This window comes from Quercus lobata, chromosome 2, assembly GCF_001633185.2.
Source record: "Quercus lobata isolate SW786 chromosome 2, ValleyOak3.0 Primary Assembly, whole genome shotgun sequence".
In the NCBI taxonomy this organism is placed as follows: domain Eukaryota; kingdom Viridiplantae; phylum Streptophyta; class Magnoliopsida; order Fagales; family Fagaceae; genus Quercus; species Quercus lobata.
In genome coordinates this window covers 74,761,477-74,786,239 of record NC_044905.1, presented here as the reverse complement: position 1 = coordinate 74,786,239, position 24,763 = coordinate 74,761,477, and the positions used below count along the sequence as shown (strand labels likewise).

Below are 24,763 nucleotides of genomic sequence, written 5' to 3'. Positions count from 1 at the left end.
CAATGAGGAAAAGTTTAGTAATCTGAAAATGGTGCATGAAATTCATACCACAAAAATAAATAAATAAATAAATAAAAATAATGGGGCTCCCTTTTGCAAGCTTTTTGTAGAGGTTGAGGAACCATAGTTCCACTTCCATGCACTGCCAGGTAGATACTAGGCATTCTGAGGGATATTTTGATTTTAATCATGATTTCTGATCTGGGTTTTCTTTTTTGTCAATCTCTAGGAACTGTTTTTTCCTTGAAAATTTTACAGGGGTATAGGTTGGTTAAATAATTATACTCTTCCTTTTATTTTATCTTACTTGCATTAGCATTTCGTTGAAATTACGAAACAAGCAACACCAAAATCGTTGTTGTGGCACATGCAAATGCATGCATACTCAACTAACAAGGTTTTGTGTGTGCTTCACCTCATTGACTGATGCTTGTTGAGCATTCATTTTATCCTTGTAGCTTCTTCTACTTGTATATACTACCCTGTCATTGCAATATAAAAAGTGGTCCTGGCCACGTAAGAACTTGCCTTCTTAAACACTTTCCTATCGTCTTGGGTTTTGATTTGTGCTACCTCTTTGTTAAAATTTTATATATTCTGATTCTGGTGAACATGGTTGACAGATTGACCAATTATTATTATTATTTATTTATTTTTTAATTTCTTGATACTTCAATGAGCATCCTATCATGCCTCTTTTGCCAAGGACATAAAATGTAAAATATGTCTTCCAGGAATGCTTAAATGGAGAGTTTGTGAGGGTGGGTCCTTACCCAAAGTTCATCCCTGTGGCTGGATACCACTGTATGTCTCTTTTTTCTTTTCCCTTGTGGAACTTTTTACATTGATGACTTAATCCGTGAAGAAACACGATTAACTATATTCTTTATATGAAGTTTAAGAATTTTTATTATCTTGGTCCCTTATTTTTTTGTAGGTCGCTTTTTTTTTTTGGGGGGGGGTGGTGGGGGGGGGTGTGGGGGTCTTTATTTTTGTAGTGTCCCTAATTTTTGTTGGGCTTCCCTCTTCGGAAGCCTGCGTCCTGGTGTTTTTACTCGATAAACCCCTCTGGCCGAAGACTAGTGGTAGGTGGTCCTGCGGAGCTTTCAGAGAAGGGTAGCCTAGCGTGACCAGATTTGTCATTCTTGTTCATGTAGTGTGCAAACCGTTTTAGTTACTTAAGTTGTTGCTTCATGCATAGCCTTCACATCAACATAGTACCACCTTCTTCTTTGTCTTCTTTTCCCAGCCATTCCTTTGGTCATAGTTTATGCCTATTGGTCACTTATTGATAATCCGTGGTTACCTCTCAGGATAAGATCATGAATTTTATTACAATCTTAGCTGTACAGATTTTTAATACTTATAACACCATAAATCTTTATGGTTGTGGCTTATTCCTCAAACATCTTAGAAACAAGAATTCTTGATACAAGCAATCAAACTGATCAATGTGATGGTGTCTGGATGTTTGAGCAAAATATATTTACAATATGGACATTGGCTATACACTAACATGTCATTATTGGATTGAATATACAGATAATGAATCAAAACTTATACAAGCCGCACAAATACACACCACACTCAAACCTCAAGACATCAAACTAAGAACAAACCCTTTCATATAACTATCTTTGCATCTGACTTCTTTCAACTGCCAAAATAATCTAATTTTGTATTTTATTTTGGTGATGTCGTCTTTGGATGAGAAGACTTTCCAGTAATAGCCTTCTTCACCTTGTAAAGTGAATGCTTGACCTTTGAGCCAACTCCTGATAGGATATTATGTTTCTTGTGCACAACCTTAACATCAATGTCTTTAGCAGCTTCTACCATGACCGGAGCATCATAGCCTGGGTCTGTCCTTTTGTGTTCATCTCCTTCCTCTTCATCTGTTTTTGTTTCATCAACTGTGGTTTCTGCTTCTTGATTTTGCATTTCTTCTTTGCTAGGGACTGGTTCTCTTTCCTTGGTCAAGTCTTTAGTCACTTGCAAATTTTCTTTCTTGGATCTATGCATGAGGTCGGATAATGAAATCTTAGCTGAATCCTCTGATGTAGACTTCTCAGTTAATATTTCACCCAAATCACCAATTCTTTTTTCTCCTTCACATTCAACCTCTCTCACTTCTGCATCAGCCTCTGTAGATTTTCCAGGTCTTGTAACTTTTAGTTCAACTTTCTCCAAGGCTTTGTCAATTGGGTGCTGTAACACTGGTTGAACATCTTCATGGGCTGTTGTAATGATTGTCCCTGTGTTCTCACTGGGGCATTCTTCTCCTGGAATCTTTGTTTCAGATGCTGCATAAGAGGTCGTCTCTAACTGCTGAATGTTTTGAGTGATTTCTTTGACTTCTGCAATGCCCAATTTGCCTTCTTTCTGCAATATCTCTATGCCCGCCTCCTGGATATAAGAGAAATCAAAAGGCTTCTTAATATGATCCATTCCATGCGACTTTCTATTTTACTTTGATCTTTAGGCCCTATTTGGATTTTGAAATGATTAAGGGGATGGTCAGGGACCATTCGAAAAAGACTCAATACTGGCTTCCATTATTCATCCTCCATGCATGTCTTTTTATTCTTTCAAAGGTCAATATGGCTGTTGAAGATATTTCCTTGAGGTTGATCACAAACCTCAAATTCAAGACTCCTAGTGTTTATAGAAGCGGCTTATTGGCAGTAAGGCACCTCATTGAATAAGGTGATCTTGTTTTCTTAGGGGGAAAAAGGAAAAGAAAAAAGGAGCAAGGTGATTTTGAGTGCATTAGTCCATGTGGTTGGGTTCTGTAGATATTTAATTATTCATTATTATGATCCATCTTCAGGGAACAATAAAAAAGAAAGAAAGAAAGAAGGAAAAAAGCTATTGTCTAATTGATTTCATCAGAAAACATTCCTTTTTTGGATAATCAGCCAAAATTCTTCCTGATCATTTTGTTTAGAGCAAAAATGTATGCAAGATCACTGTATGCATGTGTCATTTGTTATATTCTGCAGAGATTTCATACCAAAAGTTAAATTTATAACATTAGAGTCCATTTTTTTTTTCTAACATTTTAACCCTTTTAAAAAATTTATGTTTTGATGGCAAGGAAGGAGGAGAGAATTGAAGGTCACTGACCTTTTCTTCGAGAGTCATGACTTCCGTTGTTGCCTTTGTGAAGTTTGTGTCACCACTCTTATTTTCAAGGTCCAGTTTCATTGCTGCCTCCTTGACAGTCTCTCCCTGTACTTTATCTAGATAGCTCTCTGCTGCATTCTCATTCTCAACAGTTCTATCTTCAACTTGAATCGTCTTGGCAATGTCCTCACTTAAATTGCCCTCGTCAATTATTTCAGACAACTATATAATAGAAAAAAGCTTCAGCTTTACACTTCAAAAGAATAAGGAAAAAGAGAAAAAAAAAAAGAAAAAGAAAAAAAGAGTACCCTGAGTGCTTCATGCTGATGTGCATCTGTTGTGGCTTTACATGTTTTATTTGTCTCCTCTGCTGGATATTCTTCTGATTTTGATTCATATCCTTGATGGCTCTCTATAATCGTTTCTTCACCAAGAGAAACTGATTTAGCATCTTTGGCAAATTCCTGTTCCTCTGTGACCTGTTATATTTTCACACACAGATAACAGTTTCTTACTCTAGAAATAATTACAGAAAAAAGAAGAAGGAAAGCTTATGAAATAATAAATCACAATTTAATTCTCTGACCTCTTCAATAGAAACTTCGTTCTTTAATATTTTATTTGCTTCAACTGTTTTCTTGCATTGACTCTCACTTTCTTCAGTGTTCAAATCAGGTATTGCTGTCTGGAGATGCTTTTCATTGATATCTTCTGATTTGGTGAGTACTTCATGACTCTGGACCTCTGACACATAAGTGAAAGCCTTTTCAGTTATCCCAAAGTTGAGATTAGAGGGGATTGGTCTTGTTAGTTTTATGATTTCGTCAGTTTCTGAAGGAGAATCAGCATATTTAATCTCTTCTTTTACATGAGGCTCTACTTTTGAAGCTTGATCTAGTGTGCTACCTTCTTCCTTTCGTACTTCACCACTTGGCGTTTTAACTTCTTTCATGTTCTCTTCTTCGGTTCTCTTGACTGTGACTGTAGTTCCATGCTGCTCTTCCCTGGAAAGAAATGAAGAAGATGGTTGAAGTTGCTCTCCCAAATTCCCTGCAGGAAGAGTCTGATCAGCAATGACTTCATCTTCACTAACTTCTACTAAACCTAGAGCCTTAGATTTAGATGATATTTCAGAAATTTCTTTCATTTCTTCAATATCAGCTGCATCCAGCTTCTCCACTTTTAGGATTTCCCCAGTTTCACCAGTTTCTTTAACACCCTCATATTTGGACTCAAAAAATGCATCAGAAGCTGTTTTTGTTTCCTCAACTTCATTTGCATCTGGATTTTCCAGAGTTTCACTTTCTTTCTCTTCATTTTTGGTAGCCACATTTAGGAGTTGAGATGGCAAGTTAGAGGAAGTTTTTTCAAGCTTCATGCTGGCAACTTCTTCAGCTGGTGGATTGGACTCCCTTGTACTTGTTTCTACTCTATCATCTGAGATAGTATCCTCTGTTGACTTGTCATTCAGCTGAGCTTCCACTGAACTTGGCTTTGCTGTTACTACTTCTGCAGTTGCATTTTCAGTCTTGTCACAAATATTATCCACTTTGATTTCCTCTTTAATATATTCAAATGAATCTTTAGCCACTGTGATGGAGACACCCTCAGACTTCACAATACCTTCATCCTGTATCTCTTCTTCTGAGTTAATGAGTGCTTCACGACTGTGAACATCCAACATAGTTTCCAAAGCTTTTTCACTTGTCTCAAAGCTAAGATTGGAAGCGTCCTCAATTGGACTTGTTAGTTCTTTGATTTTCTCGCATTCTTCTTTGTCTGCAGTCTCTAATTTTGAAGCTCCATCTAAAAGCCCCAATTTGGAGACTGCAAGCTCCTTGGGCTCTTCTTGCTCCAAGCATGCCTCTTCTGTTGCCTTTATTGCTGAAGAATTGTTGATACCCTTCTCATCTAGCATCTCCACTTCCTTTATGTTTTCCTCTTCCGTCTTCTTGAATGTTGTTGTGGTTCTATGCTCTTGTTCTGTAGAAAGGAATATAGAAGATAGTGTTTCAGGTTGCTCTTCCTTTTGTAAGCATGTCTCTTCTGTTGCCTTTGTGGCAGAAGAATCACTGATATTCTTATCATCAAGTATCTCCCCTTCCTTTGTCTTTATTGCTTCTGTTTCCTTGACAATAGTTGTAGGTCCATGCTCCTGTTCCCAGGAAAGCAATTCAGAAGATGGTGTTTGAAGTTGCTCTTCCAACTTTCCTGCAGGGAGATTCTGATCAGCCGTGATTTCATCAATGGTAACTGCTTCAGTGCCCAGGGATTTGGATTCCAACACTGTTCCAGAAGCTTCTTTGATTCCTTCTGTTCTGTCTGCATCCAAATTTTCCACTCTTAAACTTTGCCCGGTCTCATTCGTTTCTTCAACACCATGATATTTGGACTGGAAAACTGCATCAGAAACTGTTTTGGTTTCCTCATCTGCATCTGGTTTCTCCGGAGTTACAGTCTCTGTCTCTATATCATTGTGTTTCATATTTGGGAGTTGAGACACCAAGCTAAAGGAAGTTTTTTCAGGAGTCATGCTGCCAACTTCTTCAGCATGTGGACAAGGCTCAGCATTGATTGTTTTTAAACTCTCGTCTGAGCTGGTATCCTTCACAGGTTTGTCAACCATCTGAGCTTCCCCTAAGCTTGAATCTGCTGGTATCACAATTGCATTGTCGGCATTGTCAGGAAAATTGTCCTCTTCCACTTTGATATCCTCTTTGATCTTTTCCTCTTCATCTTCAGCAACTGTCACAGAGACATTTGTTGGCTTAACACAACCCTCATCTTGTATCTTTTCTTCTTCTTCTTCTTCTAGTGCTCTTGTAGCAGGTACTTCTGTTTCCTCTATTGGATCTTCATTAATAGTTGTGTTTACTGTTTCTATATGTTCTTCAGAGTCTGTTGCCTTAAGATATACAGTGGATTCTGGGCTACAATATTTCACCTGTTTATCAGAAAAAGTTTCAGATTGATGTTCACTGAAAGAAGATAAAGAAGTAGCATATGACATGCAAAACCGCACACACACACACACACACACATTCATGATTCATATTAATATCCATCTTGTATTGATTTGGGATGAAGTCCCTTTGTATATGTTTTTTTGTAGGCGATATAGTTTTGGTGGATGAAATTAGACATGGTCAAAACCAAGTTGGAAACTTGGAGGGGTGCTTTGGAATCTAAAGGCTTTAGGTTAAAACAGAATATATTGAGTGTAAATTGTGAACTTTAGCAAATTTGGAGGGATGGTTTGGAATCTAAAGGCTTTGAGATAAGCGGTAATTAGCATGGTACCATAGCAGGTGATCCTGAGTTTGAACCATGTCTCTACTCTACCATCCTAACAGCTTAAGGTTTTGTCTTTGTTGTTGTTTAAATGATATATATATATATATATATATATAGAATTGCATACTGATTAAAGCTAACCTTGTTAAGTGTATCATCTCCAAGAGATACTTCATGAATTTCCTTAAAGTCGCTTTCTCCATCTATCACCTGTTCTCTATTGTTTGCGCTTCCATCAGCTTTTTCAACTCCTTCATGTCCATCAACTGCCTTAAGACCACCTTCATCTTGTATCTTTTCTTCTTCTTGTGCTTTGGTAACAGTGGCCTCTGTTTCCCCAATTGGATCTTCTTCAATATTTGTGTTTACTGTTGCTATCTCCTGCTCGGACTTTGTTTCCTTGAGATATTTGATGGATTCTGGGCCAAAGTCTTTGTCCTATTTATCAAATAATGTTTCAAATTAATGTTCACTAGAGAAGAAAAAGAATCGGCAAACTAGATATGTATCACACAGTATTTCTATACTAATTAAAGTTCACCTTCTCAAGTATTCCATCTCCAACAGAGATTGTATAGATTTCCTTTAATGCACTCTCTCCATCTATGGCTTGTTCTTTAATGTTTTCACTTCCATTAGCTTTCTCAACTCCCTCATGGACATTTGCTGGCTTAAGGCTATCTTCATCTTGTATTTTTTCTACTTCTGGTGCTTTTGTGATAGGTGCTTCCATCTCCTGTATTGGATCTTCTTCAATATCCGTGTTTACTGTTTCTATTTGCTCCTTGGAATCTGTTGCCCTATGATACTTGGTAGATTTTTGGTCAGAGTCTTTCACCTGTTTAACAAAGAATATTTCAAATTAATGTTCATTGGAAGACAAAAAAAGAAAGAAAGGCAGATGTATGTAACATAGAATTTCTTTAATATTTAAAGCTCACCTTCTCAAGTATTTCATCTCCAACAAATGTTGTATGAATTTCCTTTAAGTTGCTCTCTCCAACTATGGCATATTCTCTGATGTTTTCACTCCTATCAACTTTCTCAACTCCTTCATGCCCATCTGTTGGGTTAAGACTGCCTTCATCTTGTATCTTTTCTTCTTTTGTAAGAGATGCTTCTATCTCCCTTGTATCTTCTTTAATATCAATGGATTTTGGACCAGAGTTTTCCACCTGTTTATAATTAATTTTTTAAATTAATGTTTACTGGATGAAGAAAAAGAAGCATCATATGAGATATATAACATATAATTTCTTTACTAATTAAAGCTCACATTCTTAAGTATTTCATCTTCAGTAGATCCTGTATGAATTTCCTGGCTGTAGTGCTCTCCATCTGGGTTTTGTTGTATGTTGTTTTCACTTTCATCAACTTGCTCAACTCCCTCATGTGCATCGGCTGTATTGAGACTGACTTCATCTTGTATCTTTTCCACAGCTGGTACTTTTGTAACAAGTGCTTCTGGTTCACTTGATGAATCTTTTTCAAAATTTGTGTTTAGTGGTTCTATATGCTCCTTTGAGTCTGTTTCCTCAAGATATTCAATGGATTCTGGGCCAAAATTTTTTACCTGTTTATCAAATTACATTTTAAATTAATGTTTGCTGGGAGAAGAATAAGAAGTACTTTGTATATATATATAAAATAGAATTACTATACTATTTAAAGCTCACCTTCTCAAGTATTTCATCTCCAATAGATTTTTTTGTATAAATTTCCTTCAAGTCACTCACTCCATCTACTGGCTGTTCTATGTTGTTTTCACTTCCATGAACTTTCTCGACTCCTTCATGTGCTTCTGTTGGATTAAGGCTACCTTCATCTGGTATATTTTCTTCTTTTGGTTTTTTTATAAAAGGTACTTCTGCCTCCCACGTTGGATCTTCTTTGATATCCATGTTTTTGGTTTCTGTATGCTCCATGGAGTCTGTTGCTTTGATATATTCATTGGATTCTGAGCCAGAATCTTTTACCTGTTTATCAAATAATGTTTCAAATTAATGTTCACTGGAAGAAGAAAAAAGAAGCATCATTTGGGATGTATAAAATTAAATTTTTGTAATAAAAAAACTTACGTTCTCAAGAATTTTATCTCCAGTAGATATTGTATGAATTTTTATCAAGTCACTTTCTACCTCTATCGCTTGTTGTTTGATGTGGACACTTTCATCAACTTTCTCAAATCCCTCATGCACATCTGCTGGTTTAAGAATACCTTCATCTTGCATCTCTTCTTCTTCTGGTGCTTTTGTAACAGGTGCTTCTGTCTCCCCTGTTGGATCTTCAATATTTTTGTTCACTGTTATTATTTGCTCTTTGAAGTCTGTTGCCTTAGGATATTCAGTTGAATCAGGGCCAGAATCGTTCATCTGTTTATCAAATAAGATTTAAAATTAACATTTTCCTGAAGAAGTATAATAACTAGCATATGATAAATATAACTTAGAGTTCCTATACTAATTAAAGCTAACCTTCTCAAGTATTTCATCCCCAGTAGATCTTGTACGAATCTCCTTCAAGCTGCTTTCTCCATTTTTGACCTGTTCTATGATGTTTTTACTTTCATTAACTTTCTCAACTTCTTCATGCACTTCTGTTATCTTAACAAGTCCTTCCTCCCCTGTTGTATCTTCTCCGATATCCATGTTTACTGCTTTTGTTTGCTCCTTGGAGTTTGTTTCCTTGAGATATTCAGTGGATTTTGGGCCAGATTCTTTCACCTGTTTAACAAATAGCACTTCAAATTAATGTTCATTGGAAGAAAAAAGAAGAAGCATCAGATGATATATATAACATTAAATTTCTATACTAATTAAAGCTCACATTCTCAAATATTTCATCTCTAGTAGATCCTGTATGAATTTCCTCCATTTCGTTCGCTCCATCCTTGTTTTGTTGTATGATGTTTTCACTTTCAGCAACTTGCTCAACTTCCTCATGCACATCTGCTGTCATAAGACTACCTTCGTCTTGTATCTTTTGTTCTTCTGGTGCTTTTATTACAAGTGCTTCTGTCTCCTCTAATGTAGCCTTTTCAATATCTGTGTTTAGTGTTTCTATCTGCTCCTTGTAGTCTGTTTCCTTAAGATATTCAATGGATTCTAGGCCAGAATCATTTACCTGTTTATCAAATTCCATTTCAAATTAATTTTTGTGGGAAAAGAATAAGAAGTCACGTATGCTATATATAACATAGAATTACTATACTATTTAAATCTCACCTTCTCAAGTATTTCATCTCCAATAGATATTGTATGAATTTCCTGCAAGTTGCTCACTCCATCTACGGGCTGTTCTATTATGTTTTCACTTTCTGTAGCTTTCTCAACTCCTTCATGGACTTCTACCAGCTTAAGACTCCCTTCATCGGGTATATTTTCCTCTTTTGTTGCTTTTGTAACAGGTACTTCTGTCTCCCCTGTTGGATCTTCTTTAATACCCTTGTTTTCAGTTTCTATATGCTCCTTGGAGTCTATTTCCTTGAAATACTCAATGGATTCTGAGCCAGAATCTTTAACCTGTTTATCAAGTAACATTTTAAATTAATGTTCATCAGAAGAAGAGAAAAAAGAAGCATCATATGAGACGTATAATGTAATTTTTTTTTTTAATACTAATTTAAGCTTACGTTCTCAAGTTTTTCATCTCCAATAGATATTGTATGAATCTTTTTCATGTTGTTCTCTCCATCTTTGGCTTGTTGTCTGATGTTGTCACTTTCATCAACTTTCTCAACTCCTTCACGCACATCTGTTGGTTTTAGAGTTCCTTCATCTTTCATCTCTTCTTCTTCCAGTGCTTTTGTAAAAGGTGCCTCTGTTTCCCCTTTTGGATATTCTTCAATATTTGTGTTCGCTGTTCCTATTTGCTCTTTAACGTCTGTTGCCTTGAGATATTCAATTGATTTTGGACCAGAGTTGTTAATCTGTTTATCAAATAACATTTTAAATTAACATTTTCCTGAAGAAGAAAAACAAGAACTAGCATATGCTATATATAACTTAGTATTCCTGGACTAATTAAAGCTAATCTAGGCCAGAATTGTTTATCTGTTTATCAAAATACATTTCAAATTAATTTTTTGTGGGGAGAAGAATAAGAAGTCACGCATGCTATATATAACATAGAATTACTATACTATTTAAATCTCACCTTCTCAAGTATTTCATCTCCAATAGATATTGTATGAATTTCCTTCAAGTTGCTCACTCCATCTACGGGCTGTTCTATTATGTTTTCACTTTCTGTAGTTTTCTCAACTCCTTCATTGGCTTCTACCGGCTTAAGACTCCCTTCATCTGGTAAATTTTCCTCTTTTGGTGCTTTTATAACAGGTAATTCTGTCTCCCCTGTTGGATCTTCTTTAATTCCCTTGTTTTCAGTTTCTATATGCTCCTTGGAGTCTATTTCCTTGAAATACTCCATGGATTCTGAGCCAGAATCTTTAGCCTGTTTATCAAGTAACATTTTAAATTAATGTTCACCAGATGAAGAGAAAAAAGAAGCATCATATGAGATGTATAATGTAAATTTTTTTTTAATACTAATTTAAGCTTACGTTCTCAAATTTTTCATCTACAATAGATATTGTATGAATCTTTTTCATGCCGCTTTCTCCATCTGTGGCTTGTTGTCTGATGTTGTCACTTTCATCAACTTTCTCAACTCCTTCATGCACATCTGCTGGTTTAAGAGTTCCTTCATCTTTCATCTCTTCTTCTTCCGGTGCTTTTGTAAAAGGTGCCTCTGTTTCCCCTGTTGGATACTCTTCAATATTTGTCTTCGCTCTTCCTATTTGCTCTTTAACGCCTGTTGCCTTAAGATATTCAGTTGATTCTGGACCAGAGTTGTTAATCTGTTTATCAAATAACATTTTAAATTAACATTTTCCTGAAGAAGAAAAACAAGAACTAGCATATGATATATATAACTTAGAATTCCTGGACTAATTAAAGCTAATCTAGGCCAGAATCATTTATCTGTTTATCAAATTACATTTCAAATTAATTTTTTGTGGGAAGAAGAATAAGAAGTCACGCATGCTATATATAACATAGAGTTACTATACTATTTAAATCTCACATTCTCAAGTATTTCATCTCCAATAGATATTGTATGAATTTCCTTCAAGTTGCTCACTCCATCTACGGGCTGTTCTATAATGTTTTCACTTTCTGTAGCTTTCTCAACTCCTTCATGGACTTCTACCGGCTTAAGACTCCCTTCATCTGGAAAATTTTCCTCTTTTGGTGCTTTTATAACAGGTACTTCTGTCTCCCTTGTTGGATTTTCTTTAATACCCTTGTTTTCAGTTTCTATATGCTCCTTGGAGTCTATTTCCTTGAAATACTCAATGGATTCTGAGCCAGAATCTTTAACCTGTTTATCAAGTAGCATTTTAGATTAATGTTCATCAGAAGAAGAGAAAAAAGAAGCATCATATGAGATGTATAATGTAATTTTTTTTTTATACTAATTTAAGCTTACGTTCTCAAGTTTTTCATCTTCAATAGATATTGAATGAATATTTTTCATGTCGCTTTCTCCATCTGTGGCTTGTTGTATGATGTTGTCACTTTCATCAACTTTCTCAACTTCTTCATGCACATCTGCTGGTTTAAGAGTTCCTTCATCTTTCATCTCTTCCTCTTCCAGTGCTTTTGTAAAAGGTGCTTCTGTTTCCCCTGTTGGATATTCTTCAATATTTGTGTTCGCTGTTCCTATTTGCTCTTTAGAGTCTGTTGCCTTAAGATATTCAGTTGATTCTGGACCAGAGTTGTTCATCTGTTTATCAAATGACATTTTAAATTAACATTTTCCTGAAGAAGAAAAACAAGAACTAGCATATGATATGTATAACATAGAATTCCTGGACTAATTAAAGCTAACCTTCTCAAGTATTTCGTCTCCAACAGATCTTGTATGAATTTCCTCCAAGCCGCTTTCTCCATCTATGGCCTGTTCTATGATGTTTTTACTTTCATTAACTTTCTCAACTTCTTCATGCACTTCTACTGGCTTAAGACTATCCTCTTCTCGTGTTCTTGTAACAAGTACTTCTATCTCTCCGGTTGTAACTTTTTCAATATTCATGTTTGCAGTTTTTGTTTGCTCCTTGGAGTCTGTTGCCTTGAGATATTCAATGGATTTTGGGCCAGACTCTTCCAACTATTTATCAAATAGAGTTTCAAATTAATGCTCAATGGAAGAAGAAGAAAAAGAAACGTCAGCTGAGACATATAACATAAAATTTCTATTGTAATTAAAGCTTACGTTCTCAACTATTTCTTGTCCAACAGATACTGTATGAATTTCCTTCAAGCTACTATCTCCATCTGTGGCTTCTTCTCTGAGGTTTTCACTTTCATTAGTTTTATCAACTCCCTCACGCTCATTTGTCGACATAAGAATACCTTCATCTTGTATCTTTTCTTCTTCTGGTGCTTTTGTAACAGGAGCTTCTGACTCCCCCATTGGATCTTTTTCAATATTTGCGTTCATCGTTTCTATTGACTTAACATGTTCAATGGAATCTAGGCCACAGTATTTCACCTGTTTCTCAAATAACATTTGAAATTAATATTAGTTGGAAGAAGAATAAGTAGTGTGTGTGCGTGTGTTTATATCATAGAATTTCAATACTATTTAAAACGGACCTCCTCAAGTATTTCATCTCTAGCAAATATTGCATGAGTTTCCTTCAAGCCACTATCTCCATCTGTGGCTTCTACATTGATGTTTTCACTTTCATCAGTTTTATGAACTCCCTCACTCTCATTTGTCGGCTTAAGAATACCTTCATCTTGTATCTTTTCTTCTTCTGGTGCTTTTGTAACAGGTGCTTCTGACTCCCCCATTGGATCTTTTTCAATATTTGCGTTCACCGTTTCTATTTGTTCCTTAGAATCTGTTGTCTTAACATGTTCAATGGAATCTCGGCCACAGTCTTTCACCTGTTTCTCAAATAACATTTGAAATTAATATTAGTTGGAAGAAGAATAAGTAATGTGTGTGTCTGTGTGATTATATCATAGAATTTCTATACTATTTAAAACTGACCTCCTCAAGTATTTCATCTCTAGCAAATATTGCATGAGTTTCCTTCAAGCCATTGTCTCCATTTGTGGCTTCCTCTCTGATGTTTTCACTTTCATCAGTTTTATCAATTCCCTCACGCTCATCTGTCGGCTTAAGAATACCTTCATCTTGTATCTTTTCTTCTTCTGGTGCTTTTGTAACAGGTGCTTCTGACTTTCCCATTGGATCTTTTTCAATATCTGCATTCCCTGTTTCTATTTGTTCCTCATAATCTGTTGTCTTAACATATTCAATGGAATCTGGGCCATAGTCTTTCACCTGTTTCTCAAATAACATTTGAAATTAATATTAGTTGGAAGAAGAATAAGTAGTGTGTGTGTTTATATCATAGAATTTCTATACTATTTAGAACTGACCTCCTCAAGTATTTCGTCTCTAGCAAATATTGCTTGAGTTTCCTTCAAGCCACTGTCTCCATCTGTGGCTTCTTCTCTGATGTTTTCACTTTCATCAGTTTTATCAACTCCCTCACGCTCATCTGTCGGCTTAAGAATACCTTCATCTTGTATCTTTTCTTCTTCTAGTGCTTTTGTAACAGGTGCTTCTGACTCCCCCATGGGATCTTTTCCAATATTTGCGTTCACCGTTTCTATTTGTTCCTTAGAATCTGTTGTCTTAACATGTTCAATGGAATCTGGGCCACAGTCTTTCACCTGTTTCTCAAATAACATTTGAAATTAATATTAGTTGGAAGAAGAATAAGTATGGTGTGTGTGTGTCTGTGTGATTACATCATAGAATTTCTATACTATTTAAAACTGACCTCCTCAAGTATTTCGTCTCTAGCAAATATTGCATGAGTTTCCTTCAAGCCACTGTCTCCATCTGTGGCTTCCTCTCTGATGTTTTCACTTTCATCAGTTTTATCAACTCCCTCACGCTCATCTGTCGGCTTAATAATACCTTCATCTTGTATCTTTTCTTCTTCTGGTGCTTTTGTAACAGGTGCTTCTGACTTTCTCATTGGATCTTTTTCAATATCTGCGTTCACTGTTTCTATTTGTTCCTCAGAATCTGTTGTCGTAACATATTCAATGGAATCTGGGCCACAGTCTTTCACCTGTTTCTCAAATAACATTTGAAATTAATATTAGTTGGAAGAAGAATAAGTAGTGTGTGTTTATATCATAGAATTTCTATATTATTTAAAACTGACCTCCTTAAGTATTTTGTCTCTAGCAAATATTGCTTGAGTTTCCTTGAAGCCACTGTCTCCATCTATGGCTTCTTCTCTGATGTTTTCACTTTCATCAGTTTTATCAACTCCCTCACGCTCATCTGTCGGCTTAAGAATACCTTCATCTTGTATCTTTTCTTCTTCTGGTGCTTTTGTAAAAGGTGCTTCTGACTCTCCCATTGGATCTTTTTCAATATCCGTGTTCATCGTTTCTATTTGTTCCTTAGAATCTGTTGTCTTAACATATTCAATGGAATCTGGGCCACAGTCTTTCACCTGTTTCTCAAATAACATTTGAAATTAATATTAGTTGGAAGAAGAATAAGTAGTGTGTGTGTTTATATCATAGAATTTCTATACTATTTAAAACCGACCTCCTCAAGTATTTCCTCTCTAGCAAATATTGCATGAGTTTCCTTCAAGCCACTGTCTCCTTCTCTGATGTTTTCACTTTCATCAGTTTTATCAACTCCCTCACTCTCATTTGTCGGCTTAAGAATAACTTCATCTTGTATCTTTTCTTCTTTTGGTGCTTTTGTAACAGGTGCTTCTGACTCCCCCATTGGATCATTTTCAATATCTGCGTTCACCGTTTCTATTCGTTCCTTAGAATTTGTTGTCTTAACATATTCAATGGAATCTGGGCCACAGTCTTTCACCTGTTTCTCAAATAACATTTGAAATTAATATTAGTTGGAAAAAGAATAAGTAGAGAGAGTGTGTGTGTGTTTATATCATAGAATTTCTATACTATTTAAAACTGACCTCCTCAAGTATTTCATCTCTAGCAAATATTGCTTGAGTTTCCTTCAAGCCACTGTCTCCATCTATTGCTTCTTCTCTGATGTTTTCACTTTCATCAATTTTATCAACTCCCTCACGCTCATCTGTCGGCTTAAAGATGCTTGCATCTTGTATCTTTTCTTCTTCTGGTGCTTTTGTAAAAGGTACTTTTGACTCTCCCATTGGATCTTTTTCAATATCTGTGTTCACCGTTTCTATTTGTTCTTTAGAATCTGTTGTCTTAACATATTCAATGGAATCTGAGCCACAGTCTTTCACCTGTTTCTGAAATAACATTTAAAATTAATATTAGTTGGAAGAAGAATAAGTAGTGTGTGTGTGTGTTTATATCATAGAATTTCTATACTATTTAAAACTGACCTCCTCAAGTATTTTGTCTCTAGCAAATATTGCATCAGTTTCCTTCAAGCCACTGTCTCCATCTGCGGCTTCTTCTCTGATGTTTTCACTTTCATCAGTTTTATCAATTCCCTCACGCTGATCTATCGGCTTAAGAATACTTTCATCTTGTATCTTTTCTTCTTCTGGGGCTTTTGTAAAAGGTGCTTCTGACTCTCCCATTGGATCTTTTTCAATATCTGTGTTCACCATTTCTATTTGTGCCTTAGAATTTGTTGTCTTAACATATTCAATGGAATCTGGGCCATAGTCTTTCACCTGTTTCTGAAATAACATTTCAAATTAATATTAGTTGGAAGAAGAATAAGTAGTGTGTGTGTTTATATCATAGAATTTCTATACTATTTAAAACTGACCTCCTCAAGTATTTCATCTCTAGCAAATATTGCACGAGTTTCCTTCAAGCCACTGTCTCCATCTGTGGCTTCTTCTTTGATGTTTTCACTTTCGTCAACTCCCTCACTCTCATCTGTTGGCTTAAGAATACCCTCATCTTGTATCTTTTCTTCTTCTGGTGCTTTTGTAACAGGTGCTTCTGACTCCCCCATTGGATATTTTTCAATATCTGTGTTCACCATTTCTATTTGTTCCTTTGAATCTGTTGTCTTAACATATTCAATGGAATCTGGGCCACAAGCTTTCACCTGTTTCTCAAATAACATTTGAAATTAATATTTGTTGGAAGAAGAATAAGTAGTGTGTGTGTGTGTGTGTTTATATCGTGGAATTTCTATACTATTTAAAACTGACCTCCTCAAGTGTTTCATCTCTAGCAAATATTGCATGAGTTTCCTTCAAGCCACTGTCTCCACCTGTGGCTTCTTTTTTGATGTTTTCACGTTCATTAGTTTTGTCAACTCTCTCACGCTCATCTATCGGCTTAAGAATACCTTCATCTTGTATCTTTTCTTCTTCTGGTACCTTTGTAACAGGTGCTTCTGACTCCCCCATTGGATCTTTTTCAATATTTGTGTTCACCATTTCTATTTGTTCCTTAGAATCTGTTGTCTTAACATATTCAATGGAATCTGGGCCACAATCTTTCGCCTGTTTCTCAAATAACATTTGAAATTAATATTTGTTGGAAGAAGAATAAGTAGTGTGTGTGTGTGTTTATATCGTGGAATTTCTATACTATTTAAAACTGACCTCCTCAAGTGTTTCATCTCTAGCAAATATTGCATGAGTTTCCTTCAAGCCACTGTCTCCATCTGTGGCTTCTTCTTTGATGTTTTCACGTTCATTAGTTTTGTCAACTCCCTCACGCTCATCTATCGGCTTAAGAATACCTTCATCTTGTATCTTTTCTTCTTCTGGTACCTTTGTAACAGGTGCTTCTAACTCCTCCATTGGATCTTTTTCAAAATCTGCGTTCACCGTTTTTATTTGTTCCTTAGAATCTGTTGTCTTAGCATATTCAATGGAATCTGGGCCACAGTCTTTCACCTGTTTCTCAAATAACACTTGAAATTAATATTAGTTGGAAGAAGAATAAGTTGTGTGTGTGTGTGTGTTTATATCGTAAAATTTCTATACTATTTAAAACTGACCTCCTCAAGTGTTTCATCTCTAGCAAATATTGCACGAGTTTCCTTCAAGCCACTGTCTCCATCTGTGGCTTCTTCTTTGATGTTTTCACTTTCATCAACTCCCTCACTCTCATCTGTTGGCTTAAGAATACCCTCATCTTGTATCTTTTCTTCTTCTGGTACTTTTGTAACAGGTGCTTCTGACTCCCCCATTGGATCTTTTTCGATATTTGCGTTCACCGTTTCTATTTGTTCCTTAGAATCTGTTGTCTTAACATATTCAATGGAATCTGGGCCACAGTCTTTTACCTGTTTCTCAAATAACATTTGAAATTAATATTAGTTGGACGAAGAATAAGTAGTGTGTGTGTTTTTATATCGTAGAATTTCTATACTATTTAAAACTGACCTCCTCAAGTTTTTCGTCTCTAGCAAATATTGCATGAGTTTCCATCAAGCCACTTTGTCCATCTGTGGCTTCTTCTCTGATGTTTTCACTTTCATCAGTTTTATCAACTCCCTCACGCTCATTTGTCGGCTTAAGAATACCTTCATCTTGTATCTTTTCTTCTTCTGGTGATTTTGTAACAGGTGTTTCTGAATCCCCCATTGGATCTTTTTCATTGTCTACATTCACCGTTTCTATTTGTTCCTTAGAATCTGTTGTCTTAACATATTCAATGGAATCTGGGCCAGAGTCTTTCTCCTGTTTCTGAAATAACATTTGAAATTAATATTAGTTGGAAGAAGAATAAGTAGTGTGTGTGTATATCATAGAATTTCTATACTATTTAAAACTGACCTCCTCAAGTATTTCGTCTCTAGCAAATATTGTATGAGTTTCCTTCAAGCCACTGTCTCCATCTGTGGCTTCTTCTCTGATGTTTTCACTTTCATCAGTTTTATCAACTCCCTCACGCTCATCTGTCGGCTTAAGAATACCTTCATCTTGTATCTTTTCTTCTTCTGGGCCAGAGTCTTTCTCCTGTTTCTCAAATAACATTTGAAATTAATATTAGTTGGAAGAAGAATAAGTAGTGTGTGTGTATATCATAGAATTTCTATACTATTTAAAACTGACCTCCTCAAGTATTTCGTCTCTAGCAAATATTGCATGAGTTTCCTTCAAGCCACTGTCTCCATCTGTGGCTTCTTCTCTGATGTTTTCACTTTCATCAGTTTTATCAACTCCCTCACGCTCATCTGTCGGCTTAAGAATACCTTCATCTTGTATCTTTTCTTCTTCTGGGCCAGAGTCTTTCTCCTGTTTCTCAAATAACATTTGAAATTAATATTAGTTGGAAGACGAATAAGTAGTGTGTGTGTGTGTATTTATATCATAAAATTTCTATACTATTTAAAGCTGACCTCCTCAAGTATTTCTTCTCTTGGAAATATTGCATGAGTTTCCTTCAAGCCACTGTCTCCATCTGTGGCTTCTTCTCTGATGTTTTCTCTTTCATCAGTTTTATCAACTCCCTTGTGCTCATTTGTCGGCTTAAGCATATCTTCATCTTGTATGTTTTCTTCTTCTGGTGCTTTTGTTATAGGTGCTTCTGACTTTCCCATTGGATCTTTTTCTATATCTGCGTTCACCGTTTTTGTTTGTTCCTTAGAATCTGTTGTCTGAACATATTCAATGGAATCTGGGCCAAAGTCTTTCACCTGTTTCTCAAATAACATTTGAATTTAATATTAGTTTGAAGAAGTATAAGTAGTGTGTGTGTTTATATCATAGAATTTCTATACTATTTAAAACTGACCTCCTCAAGTATTTCATCTCTAGCAAATATTGATGGAGTTTCCTTCAAGCCACTGTCTCCATCTGTGGCTTCTTCTCTGATGTTTTCACTTTCATCTGTTTTATTTACTCCCTCACGCTCATCTGTCGGCTTATGAATACCTTCATCTTGTATCTTTTGTTCTTCTAGTGCTTTTGTAACAGGTGCTTCTGACTCCCCCATTGGATCTTTTTCAATATTTGCATTCACCGTTTCTATTTGTTCCTTAGAATCTGTTGTCTTAACATGTTCAATGGAATCTAGGCCACAGTCTTTCACCTGTTTCTCAAATATCATTTGAAATTAATATTAGTTGGAAGAAGAATAAGTAGTGTGTGTGTGTGTGTTTATATCATAGAATTTCTATACTATTTAAAACTGACCTCCTCAAGTATTTCATCTCTAGCAAATATTGCATGAGTTTCCTTCAAGCCACTGTCTCCATCTGTGGCTTCTTCTCTGATGTTTTCACTTTCATCAGTTTTATCAACTCCCTCACTCTCATCTGTTGGCTTAGGAATACCTTCATCTTGTATCTTTTCTTCTTCTAGTGCTTTTGTAATAGGTGCTTTTGACTCCCCCATTGGATCTTTTTCAATATTTGTGTTCGCCGTTTCTATTTGTTCCTTAGATTCTGTTGTCTTAACATATTCAATGGAATCCAGGCCACAGTCTTTCACCTGTTTCTCAAATGACATTTTAAATTAATATTAGTTGGAAGAAGAATAAGTAGTGTTTGTGTGTGTGTTTATATCGTAGAATTTCTATACTATTTAATACTGACCTCCTCAAGTGTTTCATCTCTAGCAAACATTGCATGAGTTTCCTTCAAGCCACTGTCTCCATCTGTGGCTTCTTCTCTGATGTTTTCACTTTCATCAGTTTTATCAACTCCCTCACTCTCATCTGTTGGCTTAGGAATACCTTCATCTTGTATCTTTTCTTCTTCTAGTGCTTTTGTAATAGGTGCTTTTGACTCCCCCATTGGATCTTTTTCAATATTTGTGTTCGCCGTTTCTATTTGTTCCTTAGATTCTGTTGTCTTAACATATTCAATGGAATCCAGGCCACAGTCTTTCACCTGTTTCTCAAATGACATTTTAAATTAATATTAGTTGGAAGAAGAATAAGTAGTGTTTGTGTGTGTGTTTATATCGTAGAATTTCTATACTATTTAATACTGACCTCCTCAAGTGTTTCATCTCTAGCAAACATTGCATGAGTTTCCTTCAAGCCACTGTCTCCATCCGTGGCTTCTTCTCTGATGTTTTCACTTTCATCAATTTTATCAACTCCCTCACGCTCATCGGTCTGCTTAAGAATACTTTTATCTTTTATCTTTTCTTCTTCTGGTGCTTTTGTAACAGGTGCTTCTAACTCCCCCATTGAATCTTTTTCAATATCTGCTTTCACCGTTTCTATTTGTTCCTTAGAATCTGTTGTCTTAACATATTCAATGGAATCTGGGCCACAGTCTTTCCCCTGTTTCTCCAATAACATTTGAAATTAATATTAGTTGGAAGAAGAATAAGTTGTGTGTGTGTGTGTTTTTATATCATAGAATTTCTATAGTATTTAAAACTGACCTCGTCAAGTATTTCATCTCTAGCAAATATTGCATGAGTTTCCTTCAAGTCGCTCTTTATATCTTTGGCCTGTTCTATGATGTTTTCACTTTCATTAACTTTCTCAACTCCCTCATGCTCTTCTGCTGGCTCTAGACCATCTTCATTTGGTATCTTTACTTCTGTTGGTGCTTCTGTAATAAGTACCTTTGTCTCCCCTCTTGGATCTTCTTCAATATTCGTGTTTACAGTTTCTGTCTGCTCCTTTGAGTATGATGCCTTGAGACATTCAGTGGATTCTAGGCCATAGTCCTTTTCCTGTTTATCAAATAACATTTCACATTGATGTTCACCAGAAGAAGAAAATGAAATAACATATGAGATATGTATAACATAAAATTTCTTTACTAATTCAATCTCACCTTCTCAAGTATTTCATCTTTAGCTAATATTGTATGAATTTCTTTCAAGTTGCTCTCTCCTTCAATGGCCTGTTCCCTGGTGCTTTCACTTTCATCAACGTCCTCAACTCCCTTATGCACATCTGCTGGCTCAAGACCACTTTCATCTGGTATCTTTTCTTCTTCTGGTGCTTTTGTAACAGGTGTTTCTGTCTCTCCTGCTGGATCTTCTTCAATCTTTGTGTTTGTTGTTCCTGTATGTTCCTCAGAGTCTATTGTCTTAAGATATTCAGTGGATTCTGGGCCAGAGTCTTTCTCCTGTTTATCAATCCCCAGAAGATTAAAAAGAAGCAACATTTTTTTTCCTTACTGTTTATACGGTGCTTTCCATATTCAATCTTATATTTCTGTTTACATGACTTGCGATATGTGTGATGCAGGTTACTGATCATACAAGAGATCTTGAAGAGATGCAGAATGTCTCAAAGAGAAGAATACCTTGCATCTCTGCATAGGTGTGTGCATTTTAATATGAATGGTAATTGCATGTAAGTGAGATATATAACATTTTCTTTTCATGTTCCAGAGGATCAGTTAGTACATAATAATGTTTTACCAAGAAATGCCCACTTTGCTCTCTTATAACTGGTCTAATTGTTGAAGTTAAACCTGAAAAAGCCTGACTTTGAAGCTAAACAAGTTTTACCCATACCATTTTTGGGCAGTTCTATATAATCCACTTGAACATGAAGCTCATGTTCTGCAAGTCCTGTCTTTCTTCTATTTGAAGTCAATTGGTGCCCATGGAAATTTCTTGCTATGCTATACAGGCCCCATTATGATTAATAAATACACACACACACACACAGAATTCTATACTAATTGAAGCTTACCTTCTCAGCTATTTCATCTCTAGTAGATACAGTATGAATTTCCTTCACATCACTATCTCCATCTGTCGCATGTTCTCTTATGTCTTCACTTCCATTGACTTTCTTAACTCCGTCATGCACCTGTTCAACATATTTTAGTAATAGAACCTCAGGAAATCACTCATGTAAAAGAAAATTATGCCTACATAGGAGTTGATCTCCTGACCTTTTCAGTAGTACTGACAGCAGTAATGGTGTCTTCTGCCTTTTGTGATTCATGAATATGATCTTTGGCTTCCAATTTGGGCTCCATTTCCATTTTTCTCTCTGTTTCACCTTCAATTTGGCCTATATTCTTTTGCTCAACAGATTCTGAATTCCACTCCTGAACATCATCTTTGTTCTCCTCAGTTTGACTCTTGTTGGTTTGAGGAAGTGTATCATCACTTTGATCTTTGTTCATTGATTCAGAGACAAAATCAGGCTTTTGACCCAGATCAGCTGATTCTAGATTCTGTTCCAGACCAATATATTAGTAAAAAGCTAAATGTAGTTCACCATAAAATAAAGATATATTGGTAGTGATTTGAATTTCATGGATAAAGAGAAAAGAAACATAAGAAAAGAATATGGATGCATTTGTTAGTCTTGTAATATGGTTGTTCATCATGAATAATGATATCATAAATTGAAAGAATGTGTTTCCTATGTAAAACTGTGAGACAAATCAAGTCTCATGGTTATCATCCCATCAGTGGTTTCATCTGTAGTACTTACAGTATATGAGTTAAATAATGAAAACCATTTAAGTTAAATATTTTTTATTGCTTAGTCGTTAGAATGAGATAATTTATATTGCTGTTACCTTTTCTGCTATTTGATCATTGTCTTTGGTGTTTGTAGGCTCACATTCGTGGCTATGGGCTCCTGCATTCAATTCAGCTGTTCCTTTCTCTACTACATCACCTTTTAAGCTACCTTCCAAGTTCTGAACAGAATCCTCTTGTTCCAGGGTAGCCTTTTCACTATCTTTACAGGTACTAATTGCAATATCCTTTGAGGCCTCATTAGATGGATTTTCATGTGTGAAAGTGTCCAATTTGGATACCTCAGTTTGATCTGCTAAATCACTGGTTTCTCCCCTCTGTGAGATCTCCAAATCTTCTGTATCATAGCTATTCTTTTCACCATGTAGCTCTGGGGGCATTTGTGAGTCTGCATCCTTGAGCTTTTGGACTTTTTCATTTGCACCCTCCTTCCCATTGTCTGAAGAGAACAATTCAGAAACATCTTTTGGTTTAATGGGTTCATCTTCCTTTTGTATTAACTTCTCATCTGTTTCCTGCACACTGGAAGGAGTTTTGGCATTTACATCTGCGATAACATCTTTTTCTGGAGTCTCTTCTACTGTCTTGCTTACTACAATTGTTATGGGCTCATGGTCTTTCAGTGGCATCACATAAGAATCTCGAGAGCTATCTTCTGATATGCTGTCTATGGGTTTCTCAGCGGTGGTCACTTCTACTTCATGGCCAATTCCTCCAGGAGGTTCTTCTTTTTCCATTTGATGCTCAATTTTTTCTTCACCTCCATCTGCTACAGTCGAAATCTCCTTGTTCCTATTCTCTTCTAAGCCAGAAATTTCCTCTGGTTGGACATCAATATCTACATTGTCTAAGTTAGTTTCTTCTGTTTCAATGGTTGCTGGACCCTTCCCTTCAGAAGCAATATCAGAGCTTTTGACTTGCTCATAATTTTCTGGTTTGGCTTCTTTCAAGCCCGTTTCTTCACACAAAACTGTGACAGATGCAGAGTCAAAATCATTATTAGTGCGTTCTTCTTGCTTCAGGATTTCTTCTTTGGTCTCTTTCTCAGATACCTCAGGCACAAAGGAAGAGTTTTCTGCAGAAGTCAAAATTATGTTCTTATTTGGCACTGCACTGTCCTGTAAGGTCCCTGATTTTGATTCCTCTGTCAAATCTTTTACCCTGATCTGCTCTATGAACTCCAAATCTGGGCTTTTGACCTGTTGAACAAATTAAATAGTAAGTCAACAAGTGAGAGTAGACATGGAAGATTTTGGAAATTAGTTCAGATTTTTTGTTCAAGCTGACCTCCTCTTTTAACTTCATAGCATCACTTTCATCTTCCTTTAAGTTTTCCTTTCTTGTTACTTCTCCAACTGATAAAGAAGAGAGTTCTTTGATGTTTGGTTCCTCCAAGTTCGGTTGTTCTGTTTCTATATGTGAAGCTGTTGTCTCAAACCCTCTAGATTCCTAATTAAAAAAAGGAGGGGGGGGGGGGGGAAGAGAGGTGAGCAAGGTTTGGTAATTAGATAAGAGCTCAGAGATGAATTTATTTTTTATGAAGATTAAATTTTTTCACTAACCTGATCATCTTTGGAGTTCTCTTCAGTTGTTTCTTTCTCATTGAATGTTGGAGACTGGTCCTTAACAATATCAGTTTCCTCTAGTATATGTTCCCTATTTCCTTTGCTGACACTAGTAATAAAAACCTACATTTCCGATGAAGTTTTGAATTAGATCACATTGTTTTGATAGAAAAGAAAATCAGTAAAGTGTACATGTGATGTTAAATTAGGATGTATTAGTTGACACTTGATGGTAATGCACAAGATTGAAATGAATGGAATATTTTTTGCCAGCACCCTCATAGTAAATATGAGGAACTTGCTTTCCTTGTTCTGTGAATTT

General features: G+C 35.9%; 1 protein-coding gene across 36 annotated transcripts in view; it reads right to left on the bottom strand.

Moving 5' to 3' along the window:
* Positions 1 to 1,410: 1,410 nt before the first annotated feature.
* LOC115976593 (titin homolog) overlaps positions 1,411 to 24,763 on the bottom strand; it is a 37,465-nt gene continuing 14,112 nt past the window's right edge. For 3 of the 36 annotated variants that reach the window (XM_031097952.1, XM_031097957.1, XM_031097956.1), the window contains exons 10-56: positions 24,439 to 24,564; positions 24,164 to 24,325; positions 22,915 to 24,075; positions 22,276 to 22,563; positions 22,071 to 22,190; positions 21,199 to 21,495; positions 20,798 to 21,094; positions 20,397 to 20,693; positions 19,996 to 20,292; positions 19,595 to 19,891; positions 19,194 to 19,490; positions 18,799 to 19,095; positions 18,512 to 18,694; positions 18,233 to 18,421; positions 17,840 to 18,142; positions 17,452 to 17,739; positions 17,051 to 17,347; positions 16,652 to 16,948; positions 16,258 to 16,545; positions 15,863 to 16,165; positions 15,464 to 15,766; positions 15,073 to 15,357; positions 14,678 to 14,974; positions 14,285 to 14,581; positions 13,878 to 14,174; positions 13,483 to 13,779; positions 13,080 to 13,376; positions 12,697 to 12,975; positions 12,313 to 12,591; positions 11,911 to 12,207; positions 11,506 to 11,802; positions 10,982 to 11,278; positions 10,576 to 10,872; positions 10,052 to 10,348; positions 9,645 to 9,941; positions 9,247 to 9,543; positions 8,895 to 9,143; positions 8,499 to 8,792; positions 8,097 to 8,396; positions 7,697 to 7,993; positions 7,362 to 7,595; positions 6,962 to 7,258; positions 6,562 to 6,858; positions 3,713 to 6,070; positions 3,435 to 3,605; positions 3,127 to 3,348; positions 1,411 to 2,406 (exon numbers count right to left, since the gene is read on the bottom strand). In XM_031097952.1, coding sequence (XP_030953812.1) covers positions 1,684 to 2,406; positions 3,127 to 3,348; positions 3,435 to 3,605; positions 3,713 to 6,070; positions 6,562 to 6,858; positions 6,962 to 7,258; positions 7,362 to 7,595; positions 7,697 to 7,993; positions 8,097 to 8,396; positions 8,499 to 8,792; positions 8,895 to 9,143; positions 9,247 to 9,543; positions 9,645 to 9,941; positions 10,052 to 10,348; positions 10,576 to 10,872; positions 10,982 to 11,278; positions 11,506 to 11,802; positions 11,911 to 12,207; positions 12,313 to 12,591; positions 12,697 to 12,975; positions 13,080 to 13,376; positions 13,483 to 13,779; positions 13,878 to 14,174; positions 14,285 to 14,581; positions 14,678 to 14,974; positions 15,073 to 15,357; positions 15,464 to 15,766; positions 15,863 to 16,165; positions 16,258 to 16,545; positions 16,652 to 16,948; positions 17,051 to 17,347; positions 17,452 to 17,739; positions 17,840 to 18,142; positions 18,233 to 18,421; positions 18,512 to 18,694; positions 18,799 to 19,095; positions 19,194 to 19,490; positions 19,595 to 19,891; positions 19,996 to 20,292; positions 20,397 to 20,693; positions 20,798 to 21,094; positions 21,199 to 21,495; positions 22,071 to 22,190; positions 22,276 to 22,563; positions 22,915 to 24,075; positions 24,164 to 24,325; positions 24,439 to 24,564 — 16,236 coding nt within the window. In that variant the 3' untranslated portion in view covers positions 1,411 to 1,683. Of the gene's footprint in view, positions 2,407 to 3,126; positions 3,349 to 3,434; positions 3,606 to 3,712; positions 6,071 to 6,561; positions 6,859 to 6,961; positions 7,259 to 7,361; positions 7,596 to 7,696; positions 7,994 to 8,096; positions 8,397 to 8,498; positions 8,793 to 8,894; positions 9,144 to 9,246; positions 9,544 to 9,644; positions 9,942 to 10,051; positions 10,349 to 10,575; positions 10,873 to 10,981; positions 11,279 to 11,505; positions 11,803 to 11,910; positions 12,208 to 12,312; positions 12,592 to 12,696; positions 12,976 to 13,079; positions 13,377 to 13,482; positions 13,780 to 13,877; positions 14,175 to 14,284; positions 14,582 to 14,677; positions 14,975 to 15,072; positions 15,364 to 15,463; positions 15,767 to 15,862; positions 16,166 to 16,257; positions 16,546 to 16,651; positions 16,949 to 17,050; positions 17,348 to 17,451; positions 17,740 to 17,839; positions 18,143 to 18,232; positions 18,422 to 18,511; positions 18,695 to 18,798; positions 19,096 to 19,193; positions 19,491 to 19,594; positions 19,892 to 19,995; positions 20,293 to 20,396; positions 20,694 to 20,797; positions 21,095 to 21,198; positions 21,496 to 22,070; positions 22,191 to 22,275; positions 22,564 to 22,914; positions 24,076 to 24,163; positions 24,326 to 24,438; positions 24,565 to 24,763 lie in introns of all 36 variants that reach the window. The other 33 variants (XM_031097954.1, XM_031097955.1, XM_031097953.1 and 30 more) reach the window with 33 other exon arrangements.